The sequence below is a fragment of the Tupaia chinensis genome, unplaced genomic scaffold (assembly GCF_000334495.1).
Source record: "Tupaia chinensis unplaced genomic scaffold, TupChi_1.0 Scaffold000636_1, whole genome shotgun sequence".
Taxonomy (NCBI): Eukaryota; Metazoa; Chordata; class Mammalia; order Scandentia; family Tupaiidae; genus Tupaia; species Tupaia belangeri.
This window is the reverse complement of record NW_006160157.1, coordinates 878,955-891,222: the sequence shown is the minus strand read 5'-3', so window position 1 is coordinate 891,222 and position 12,268 is coordinate 878,955. Positions and strand designations below refer to the sequence as shown.

The window sequence follows — 12,268 nt, the reverse complement described above, 5'->3', positions numbered from 1 at the left end:
GTGAGTACCTGAACAAAATCAGGATTCTCTTGCAAGGAAGAAAGGACCCAGGGGTATGAGCAGAAGTTAACAGTGTCTGAGCTAATTTAAAGTTTATGTTTCATTTTGCAGACCATGTATCTCTCTCCAAGATTTTAGATCTGAGAATAGATAAAATCAGATTTGTTTTTCAGAAATAACAATATATATAAAACATCTTGTCTTAGTTCGTTTATACTGCTGTACCAAAATATTTTACATCGAGTAGTTTATAAACAACAGAATTTATTTCTTACAGTCCTGGATGCCAGACAGTCCAAAATCGAAGTACTGCAAAGTTTGATGTCTGTGAGGTCCTGGTCCCTGCTTCCAAGATGGTGCCTTATTTCAGGAATGCTGTGTCCTAAGATGGCCAAAGAAATGGAAGAGCAAAGAGGATCTAACTAGTATTCTCCAGCCCTTTTATATAGAATTAATCCCTCCTAAAGTCTTTGATTTTTGTTATAGGGTGTGTATTCTCGCTGGACATAGAGAGAGACAGAAAGCGAGAAGTCACCCCCCAAATGGGATGGTCATGCCACAATTCCTTTTCCTCCATTATCCTCTTTGGATCTTGAGCATGCATGTACCTGGTATGAGTTTTAAGTTGCTGGGTCCTGAACTCAAACTGCGGACGACTACGTGGGAGTTTAGCAACAACCACTATGCCATCTGCTGGTCTCCAGTTCATACTTTTTAATATTATCACATTGGTAGTTAAGTTTCAGCATGTGAATTTTGGGGTGGGGACACTGATGATAGATATCAGTGAGAGATAATTTTTATACTTACCTAAAACTACATCAATTGATTGTAGAGTTGAAGTAAATATCAGGTCTCTGGTATCTTTCTCTATTGCATTCCATTTTCTTTACATATATTTTTATGCTTCTGTGATGGTATGTGTTTCTGTTTTGACATAAAATTAGGGGTGATATCTTTGAGGAAATGGATTTACCAGAGTTAGGAATGTAGTCATCTTTCCTGTGGGAACCACAGTTGTACATACTTGTTAAATATATTCCTAAGGAGGAATTGAGAAAATATATTGTCTTTAGATTGCTTACCATTTTCACTTGTTGGTGTATAGTACATGTTCACAACTGTCCTATGAATGGGCTGTAATAAATACTAAAATACAGGCAGAGATCATGTGATATGATTGGTGCCCAGGGCAATTGAGGAAAGTTGTAAGAGATCATGTGATGTATAAAGGTCAGCAATGTAGGTGCAGGGTGAAACAAGTCATTCTAAATGAAAGAATCACAACATAAAAAAGAAAGGCAGAAAATGCAGGGGACATCAAGGTGCCCAGTATTGCATGAGTATAAACTTGAGGAAAAAGGCAGGGATGGACTATGAAGAGCAGGCACAGGAGAATGATATTTATAACTATGGTGCATAATATAAGTAGGCACCATGTTAGGCTTTAGAACACATTATCTCATTTTAACCTCTCTCCACATCCCCAGAAGGAAGAGGATAATATCTTTTTTTTCTAAAATGATGTATAAAGGCTCAGGATAACTAATTTGCTTGTGGGCTTCTCCACTAGTGGTCCACACTGTCTACATTTGAAACCAAGTTTGTCGTGGAAATTTTTCTATCATGCCAGTGTCCTTCCACTGTATCTTTCCATCATACTTCAAATGTTAGCATTTGACTCTCATTCTCAGGCTTTGTCAAAGGGTTTGGAGCAGGAGTTCACATTCCCGGAAGTGCTCATGAGGGGAGTGCGGAGGCTAGGTGGGAGACAGGACAAACCATTACTGTCGTTGTAGTCTGTGGATGGGATCATTCCTAAATGGCTCTGTGGTCAGAACTATATCTACTGTCTTTTCAGTGAAATGTAAATGAAAATTCTATACCCAATTGTATTCCTCTCTAGTTTACTTATTTATAATTTGCTGTAGAGCATGTGTGCTAGTCAGGGAGAGACAGAGTGAGAAATCACTCCCCTCCCCACCAAACCAGGGGATATGGCCGCACTACAGTCCCTTCTCCTCCATTCTTCTCTCAGGATTGTGAACATGCACACATATACACCCACATGTTTCTCAAGCTGCCATGTCCAGGATTTGAATTATGAAGTTGGCAATATGGGATACAGCCACCTCAACCACCATGCCAGTAGCTGGCTCACATTTTTGATTCCCTAGTAGTAGTATTCATCCAATTTTGGCTTGATACTCTTTAATGTGTAGCTTCTAGCTTCCTCAACTAACATATACACAGGTATGACTTACTCTTTACTAATTACTAATTGCTCAAGAGGTGTCTTGTAATCTACCACAGCTCTAAGGGTTCTATTATAATTGATAGAAAAAGCTGTAGCACCAACCAATACTGATTGTCCTGTATTTTCACACTTGATGTCTCTAGAATTTATGTAAACAAGGATAATGTAGAATATCTATTTTTTCGTACCTTAAAAAACACATCTGGAACTATTTGAACTAACTAAAAGTAAAATAAGTACCATGTCAGATTATGCCATACCTTTCTTTTTACTTAAAAAAAAGAGGAAATTTAAAACATACCACTTCTAGAGGGCCCTGACATTAAATTGGATATTGAAATGGCATCAGTAATTTACTTATATATGCCATGTTTTCTTCCATGTGTCAGCCATCTTTGGTACATATGTGTTGGATATTTGCCAAGTGAGAGATGTGGTGTGAATCATTAAGATAGAAGCAATGTCAGTTCTTTTTGAGTATACTTACCTCCCCTACCTGATTTGATGCTGTTTTTGTTCATTTCTCCTTTACTTGCTTGCTTTCTTCTCTTCTTCCTCCTTTTTATTTATTTATTTTTTTTATCAATTTGTGTCAGTCTTTTGATAAACATCAGAATTCCCCTACAGCAGTGAAAAAATAGAAATGATGTACCAGCATACCAGAACAGTATAATTTTCATGAATTTAAAAAAGTTACATAAGAAATATTATAACTTAATATTGGTTTTACCATATCCTCTAATTTGAAATGGAGTAAAATGCTTCTGTGGTTAAATCATAGCTCTTATGCTTTTTGCTGTAAAAGTTTCAAGAATATATATTTCAAAAAAATGTTAAATAATCCAAAACAAATGCAACAGAGCTCAGCATACTTGAAACACATTTTCTGAATTTATCTTAAATCTCTCTGCTCCAGAGGGTTTTTGTGTGTGTATGGATTAGGCCTGGCCTGTTATTTCACCATCTATCTCCATCCTGGATTGATTGCAGTGAACAGCACAGAATGAGTTACATATGGTCCCACTTTGTCTCAGTTTGTAGGACCTCTGGGTTGGAGCTCCATTTGATCAGAGCTAAGCTAACCATCATAGAAAGTTGGCTAATATAAAAAATTCTACTTACGCATACTTACACATCAATTTCACTGAGAATGCATATATTTCTGCTAGAAGTAGGATGGTGTACTATGCATTGGCTCAGTAGTTATTTATAATTCTTCAGATGTTAAAGACATTTTAAGAATTAAAAAAATCATCTCTGATGGCAATGTTATTGTTGTAGCTGTGGTTCTGGATAGGAGTTATATTGCAAATGTGAATCAAGAAAGATATTCAAAAGGCCATCATACAAAACTTATGAATATGCCAAGAACTTTCTAAAATTGGGGCAGAAGGGGATAAAAATACTAAGATTATTATTAGTCATCTTCAAGTTTGTATTTAAGAGGAAACTTGTGGTTAGTTTGATCATGTATGACCTTTTTTCTTAAGGTGGGCTATTTAAAACAGAAAGAAAAATGGGTTTAGGACATGTTTGAAAGTTAGGTATTGCTTTTTAATTACTTTAGGGTGAGTAAGGTAGGGGGCTATGCCCATTGACATGTGGCGTTCACTGCTGAGGTATAAGAAGCTATGAGGGTAACTTTCTTTCCTTCAGGTTCTTTTCTCTCTGTTTTGCTTTTCTCCTCTTTTCTTCTTTTCACTTCTATTGCTTTATTTATTTTTTGTTACTCCCACTTCCCCTTCCCCCTCTGCTCTTCCTTTCTCTGTCTGTGCAACCACGTGCTTCAAATCTGTGTATCTGGACTGCCTTCTCTAACAGCTCTGTGTGAGTGTTAGCAGAATGAAAACCAGATGGACCAGCAGTTCCCACTGTTATCTCCCAGCCGACTCTGGCAAGCATCCCCCTCTCCCTCCTTCCTTGGCATGACAGAAATATTTGCCTTTATTTAGGGAGACTTGTATTTGCTGCTGCACCTCTTCCCTCAGCTGTAACATAAGCGGAACACTATTTATTCCCTTGTTGCTGAGGTTGGTTGAGGTGAGTAGAACGTGTGATGAATGTATTGAAGAAGCAATTTTAAGCTAACTTCTGTGTTTTTGTACAATAACTGACTTACTGATACTGGTTGTTAAATGCTGTGGAATAGCAATACGAGACAAGTTTTTATCAATAAGATAAAGGAAGCAATATCTCCATGTGTATCTCTACCATCATTTTACTCATAACACTGATTCACTCTAGGGACATTCAGTGGTATTCTCCCTGCAGTCGAGATGAAGAAATAGATCTGTTAACTGTTAACTGATGCTGTTAGCTGAATCATCATGCAAAATGCTCATATTAGAATGTTGATTTTCATTCTTTTATTACATTTTCCCTAATATAGTACCAGCATAATTTTAGTTTTTACATGTTGTGTTTTATTGCAATGCCAGTCTTAAGAAATTGCTTTGAACAAAGATGAGGTAGATTTAGAATTGTGATAGTAGCAATTTGGACTTTTTGCTTTCTTTTAATAATTGGCTATTAAGTAGTTTTGAGAATTTCTCACCATGGTTATTGTAATATTTTTAAAAGGCCTACTCTTTTTTATTTATATCACTTTTCTAATTGTCCAGGTATAAGACATTTATGTCTAGGGCTATAAGAGACATCTCAAAACGAAAATAAACCTTTCACTTTTACTGTAGATAGGTGACTCTGATAAGTAGATTGGACCAAGAAAAACAGTTCAAAATTTCAAGAGAAAAGTACACTTAGGAGAAAATAGTTCTGAAGTAAAAATATGCATTATTAGGTCATTAAAAATTTTTCCATATCTGTCACATATTCATGAAAAGACAGTAGTATCTTCGGTTCTTTTTAGTTCACAGGTTAGGCTGTTAATATTCTTTGGGATTATTTGATATTGGCCTCATATTTTTTAAATGGTGGGTCATAAATTCACACGCTCTAAGTAAATAATAGTTTAACATCATTGTGTACCATATGATATTTATGTAGTGGTGATTTTTAAAACAGGACAGAAAAAAATGAAGTGAAAGGTATGTCGGGAGACATGGCCTGCTTCATGGAATAGCCTAGAAAACTAAGCATGGAAAGCAAGCAGTAGAGGTGTTATAGAAAATCATCACAAAGAACTGGCTTCTGCCAGTATCTCACCTACATAGCAGACTTCAGGGTTTTGTTATTTCTGAGCTGTCACAAGGTACTCATTATCAGCATACTTCCTCGTCTATTTTCTACCTCTTGCTAATGTTGGCTTCAGCTTCGAGTGAAGTTGTGCTGTTGCATATAACACTACCAGGTAGCATCTGCCCAAGCTAGAAATAACAATAGCACATAATATAACCTAGTTACAAATGAGGTCCTGCCATCTGTGCTGCACCTTCTTAAGTGGAGTTTGGATGATAAAATCCTGATTTAGACTTCAGTAGATAAGCATATTTTATTGATAGGAGATGTTGAATTTCTTCTGTTCACTTGCTTTTAAAAAAGATAAGCCCCACTTGAAAAACTGAGGTGCTTAAGGAGTAAAATAACATGTTCCTGGTGGCATCCTCCAGATCGTACTGAGAAGCACTCCACAATGCCAGACTCACCTGTGGATGTGAAGACGCAATCTAGGCTGACTCCTCCAACAATGCCACCTCCCCCGACAACTCAAGGAGCTCCAAGAACCAGTTCATTCACACCGACAACTTGTAAGTACTCTTTTCTGAATTTCAGATTTAGGGTTTGAAGTTTAATTTTCTTCTACAAATAACAAATCAAAGCATCAAAATATCATGCAGAAATGAAGCCAAAAAGGTCATTGTTTTTTCACCAATGGAGTAGGTATTAAGCACACAATTATCATATCTTAGGTCTAATTTATATGAGTGCCAATATGCATCTTCCTTTTTCTTATGGCTTCAACGTGTAGTCTGCTGTAATTTTAGCAAATGAAGAACACCGAATTTGGTGCGCAACTCCAGTTGTTACCACTGTAAGTTTGCATTTGACTTAATGTAAAGGCTTTATTTCACATGGTCAACTAGGTTACTTCCAATCTTCTAATACAACTTTATTCTGTTTCAAATAGTTACAAGTAGTATTAAAATTGAATTTCCTTACATTGAAAAGGACACTGCTATACGCAGCACTCTCATACAAAAAACTTTTTGAAAAACGTACCATATTTTTGGTCTTCACCCTGTCAGACTGTTTTTTTTTTTTCAGCTTTTTTTGCTTCAGGGCATGTGTGCTAACTGGAGTGATGGAGAGAGACAGAGAGACAAAAAGCAAGAAATCACCACCAGGGAATATGGCCATGCTGCAATCCCTTCTCCACTTTCCTCTCGGGGTTTTGTACACACACACACACACACACACACACACACACACACACACACGCACTTGACTTGAGTTTCATTCCACTATGTCTGGGACTCGAACCATGGTCAACCATGTGGGAATCCAGCGCCTCAACCACCATACCAACTACTGTTCCCCCTGTCTTTTTTTTTTTTTGCCGACCCTGTCTTTTTTTTTTTTGCCAGAAGGTACATGTGCTCACCAGAAAGAGACAGAGGGAGAGTGTGAAAGCTCCCCTAAATGGTGTGAAAGCTCCCCTAAATGGTGTGTGGGGCCATACTAAACTCTTTCTCCTCCATTTCTCTGTCCTGTCCACACATACATCTACATCTTTCATATTTTTCAAGACACCAAGGCTTGAATTCAAACCATTGGTCAGCCATGTGAGATCCAGCTCCCTTAGCCATTAGGAATAGACCCAGAAACTGTCAGACTTATGATAAACTTTTCTTCCACCCCACTTGGCTAAAGTTCAGTGTTCTAAGTCAAATAATTATATTGCTTTCTATATTGTTCAATGTAAAGACAGATCATTCTGATAAAATGGCAACTTCCCTTCTTTTCCTGTATATTCCAACAAGGGTAGTGGGGAGCTTTGTTTTAATCAATCTCAAAGTCCTGGTTAAAAGTGCCATCCAGGATTTGTGAAACGAAAATGTGTTATCTGTTGCAGATAATACTATTTACGGACCACGTGCCATGAAATCCATATGAATGAAAAATAACTAACAGACAAAATAGACCCAAGGGACTATAAAGGATCAGCAAAATACACATCCCGGGCTGTTTATGTAGTATTGCACGGCTACTTAAAAGACTTTTTCTGAATGTGTAAGGAGCAGGAGACTGTGACATGCCGAGTTGTAACCCTGTCATCTTGTATTTGGTTTGTCGTTACCTAAAACCACCCAGAACCATAAAAGCATATGTGTCCTCTGAGATGGCCTGGAGAGTTATCATCCCTTGACAGGTTGCTTTGGTAATCACTTGGGACAAGAGAACCATTTTATTGTCTTGAAATGAAACTTTAAAAACTAGTAACATCCTTAAAACAACTTTAAACTATTAGACTGTCACAAAAGTTATAGACAAAACGTGTCATGACTTTTATGACAACCCAATATTATTGAAGGTAATGTATCAAAACTTTATTTAAAAGATGACTTTGATAAGGGTCAATTTGTCAAATTATATTGATTTAACATGATAAAATTAATATTTTTCTTTAATGGGAATTATGCAAAATTTTCTGGCCTGGTTCTTATCGATTGTTACCTTTATGTTCGAATAAATGTTACTGGTAATAAATTTACTGAATTATTGTCAATCTACACTTTTGGTTGGACTGAGGTGTCCCCTTTGGATTTCTTGAAATAACTCCTTGATAAATACCATACTCATTTTTGGCTTCTTACATAAAATTTACATTTTTCCCTAAAGAAGTGGTTAAGAAATGTGAGGGGGAGAAAATAGCCTTCTAATTGGGTGGTATAAGGTTAAAACTTGAAAGCCCTATTTCTATAAACACAGCTGTCAGTTGTGTGTACAAAACATGATTAAAAATGTTCAGTGATAAATTTAGTCTCCACCAAATGTACACTTTCTCTGGGGGAGCAGTTTAGAAAGGAATAGTCCTGTTATATTGATGTAAGCCTGTGACAAAAGGCTGACATTCAAAGCTGTTTGTTCTAAGTTTGAAACATTTCAGGTGGTTGGCATATGTGCGTATGTGCACATGGGAGGCAGGGCTGGCCCTGTGTTACAGCAGACTCTATTTATTATCAGCTTCTGTGCAGAATACCATAACTCAGTATGAAGAAGAGACCATTTAGTTATTAGTACCTGAGTACATGGTGATCCCATGAAGTTGAAGCATTTTATAAAAGTCCCAACATTCAAAAAATTAAAAACCACTGGATTTAAAGGGAAGGAAACGTACTTGGCAGTGATTTCCTTTTTTCGTTGTGCATATTCTTGGGATGTTTATCTTTTCCTTCTTATTTGGTGCCCTTGACAGTAACAAATGGCACTAGCCATTCACCTACAGCCTTGAATGGCGCCCCCTCACCGCCAAATGGCTTTAGCAATGGGCCTTCCTCTTCCTCGTCCTCTTCTCTGGCGAATCAACAGCTGCCTCCAGCCTGTGGTGCCAGGCAACTCAGCAAGCTGAAAAGGTTCCTCACAACCCTGCAGCAGTTTGGCAATGACATTTCACCAGAGATAGGAGAAAGAGTCCGCACTCTCGTACTAGGACTGGTGGTAAGTAAATAAAATCAATCCAGTTTCCTCGGGTCAGGGAGAGTGTATAGGGATTGATTCTCGAAATACAGACCTTATTTTTACTGTGTTTTTTTTTTATATATTACTTTTTATACTTGGAGATTGTGGGCTTATTGTATAGTAACAAGGTTTTTAATTCTGCTCTATGTATTGACCCACGCCAGGTATTCTATGTAATTGATAACACTATGGTTACACAAATTTATTTTTATCTTGGGAATAAACATTGTGTGTTTGTGTATGTATATATATGTGTATATGTACATATCTATAGTTGTATGTACATGTGTATATTTCAGTAAGTATGCTCTCCTGGTATGGCTAGTGGCTTTTAATAATGATAAAATGGTTTTATTATGTTATGACTCATTTAATCTAATTGGGTGTTCCATTGAACTCAGTTGCTTTGGGAAATTTTTCATTGCCTAGATGAACAAGAATTTATAACAAGTAACACATTCTTCTTTTATGTAGTTTTATTTATTTTTTATTCTATTTGTTTAGAGGTTTTTGCCTTAGGGCATGTGTGCTTGCCAAAGAGAGAGACAGTGAAAAGGAAGGTGAGAAATCATCCCCTAGAAGGGATAACCATGACAGAATTCTTTCATCTCCATTCTCTTCCTGGGATCTTGGGCACACATGCACACATGCCTGGCATGAGTTTCAAGCCACGAGGTCCAGGAGTTGAAACATGGTTGCTCATGTGGGAGTCCAGCGATATTACTGCTGTGAAATTGGCTGGCCCCTTATGTAGCTTTATTTTTAATGCAAATAACATTAACAAATTTTAATTGTGGTAATATAAAATTTGCCATTTTAACCATTTTTAAGTGTATAGTACAGTGGCATTAAGTATGTCTAAATGTTGTATAGATGTCCCCTTATATATTCAGTACTTTTCATCAACCCAAACTGAAACTATGTACCCATAAGACAATAACGCCCTATTCATATTTACTCCTAATCTCTGGTAACCACTAATTGATTAAAAAGCAAAATAAAACAAATCTTTGCTGTAGAGAGAATTACTTAAACCATTAATTTGAGAATAGAACTGTTGATTATAGCATCATATACTACATTATCACATTGAAAATTAAAACATACATCCTTTTTGTGTACCCTAAATCACTTTAAGTTTATTGCAATTTCCTTCCTTCTTTCCTTTCTTTCTATCTCTCTTGTTCTTTCTTAATTGCCAGAAGGCACATGTACTTACCAGAGAGGGTACGAGAGAGAGGAGGAAAGCACTGCCCAATGGGGCATAGTCAGGCTACAATCCTTTCTCTTCTCTTTCTCCATTCTGGCAGGACTTGGGGCACACACTCACATGTGTACAGCAGTTTTCTTAGCTGCTAGGGCCAGGATTGAACCGCAGTCGACCATGTGGGATCTGGCACCATTAATCACTAGGCTATGGGGCCAACCTGTTGTGATTTTTCTTTAGAAGTAAAGGATTTTCTAGTACTTAAGGAGGCCATCTTCTCAAACCGCGTCATGGTGAAGCTGAGTCATTTCATCATCTAGCCTTATGATGGAACTGAAATTTGGATGGGACGGTGGTTTCATTTTCCTCATAATAGATTATTTGATTTATTACGTGGGCCTGTCCTGGGCAAAGCCATGCAAATTGTGTTTTTCCCTAGGGGAAAGATTAGTGTAGAAGACTGCTTCGGATCATTATATCCCACATTTGACAGGCATTTTGTAATTCATTTTTTAGCCATTAATTGCCTCTCTTTCCCACTCCAAGAACAAAAGACTTTAATTTCCCACAAACTATCAGCCACATACACCTAGTACACCTCCCAGACAGGATGTAGTTGTGACAGAGGTATGTCAGCACACTTGAGCTACTTTCTCAGTCACTTATCTTTTCCTTTTTATTCATCCTTGAGTTTTACTTAATAAACTTTTGACATGTGAATAAGATATACTAAAGAACCACAAAAACAAAGACAAAGTAGTAATTGTATCAAGTAAATGGTGAATGTGCTATTTTAGTAAGAAGAGGAATTTTGGAAACTACCTTTCAAATTCAATGTGTTTTTTTAAGAATTATTTTAACTTTATTTTTAAAATTTTATTTGGTCAGAAAGGGACAGAGTGAAGAGAGAGAGAGAGAGAGAGAAAGTGAGAAGGGAAGCCACCAGGTCTGGACTCAACCCGTGGTCGGCTATGTGGGAGTCCAGCATCCTTAACCACCATGCCACCTGCTAGCCCCACTGAATGTTCTTTATTCATAGTGATTCTATAACTTAAAATGTAGAAAAGCTTGGCAGTTTTAAGTAGATTACTCTATACATTAAGGGGCCTACTTTTCCATGACATACATTCTAAATATATTTATTTGTCTAACAGCTTTATAGAGAGAAATTAGGGGAAGACATTGCTTAATGATACTTGTTTATAATAGACAGTTAGTGTTTGTCTGATAAGGGACTGGATAGAGAACAGACTTTTGTTTTAAGCAACCTTTGAAGGAGTCGAGTGAGTTTTATACACATTTTACACATGAGGAAACTGAGACTTATAGAGCTTAAGTGAAATATATAAGGCCAATCAAAACGTAGCAACAGGCCTGACACTTGAACTCAAGTGCTAAATCATAATGGATCCCATCATGCTGTTACACAGGTGAAATTAAGAAAAGTGTTAGTAAGTACTCTCTCTTAGAAAATGGGCCATACACATAAAATGATAGAGAACAAAACTCTCTTTCCTTTGTTGTTACAAGTGGGAAATTGGTTTTTACTCCTAGTTTGTTCTGAAGATGATTAAGTTTGGGGATCTGAAAACCTTAGAACTTGGTATCCCTGTATTTTATCATAAAAGAAAAAGAGTAGCATGGAAAAGTGAGTGGGGTGATGCTCTCACAATATTAGGTTGCAGGTACCCATATTTCATCAGTCATCAGTATGATTTCAGTGACTGAAGAAGTTGACCCTGAAGTTGTGATTCTGCCTAGGAAGTAAGGAAATGAGTCAAAATATGGTTAGTTTACTCAATATCTCTACCATAAGGTAGTTGTCTAGAAATAGATCCTTTTATTAACACACATTACCTATGTAGAATATACAGCCTGAGTATTTGAGCTTGTTTACTTATACAGGGTAGGTTAGGAATGAATTTGTGTCATTTTGCTCTGTGTCTTTGGGCTGAGCAATACATATGGCCTCTAGGACAAATGGAATGTTTTTGATAACTGGGGGATTTTTTTCACCCCATATAAAATCCAGTGACTCAGAGAAGGCTTAAGCCTTTTCCTTGGCTTCATCAGCCTACCTAGACTTGGCTGCTCAGTATGAGCAAAGATGCTTTGGTAGACAGAGAGAATGCAAGCTGGAAATCCAGAAGAATGCTTCCAGCAGT

The 12,268-nt window shown here is 37.1% G+C and overlaps 1 protein-coding gene across 4 annotated transcripts in view; it reads left to right on the top strand.

Annotated features, from left to right (window-relative positions):
- Nucleotides 1-12,268, top strand: part of RUNX1T1 (RUNX1 partner transcriptional co-repressor 1) — a 167,942-nt gene that overhangs the window by 96,515 nt on the left and 59,159 nt on the right. For 3 of the 4 annotated variants that reach the window (XM_027776169.1, XM_027776168.1, XM_027776170.1), the window contains 2 exons: nt 5,827-5,964; nt 8,634-8,875. In XM_027776169.1, the coding sequence (XP_027631970.1) occupies nt 5,827-5,964; nt 8,634-8,875 (380 nt within the window). Of the gene's footprint in view, nt 1-4,216; nt 4,298-5,826; nt 5,965-8,633; nt 8,876-12,268 lie in introns of those variants that run through there. The other variant, XM_027776171.1, reaches the window with a different exon arrangement.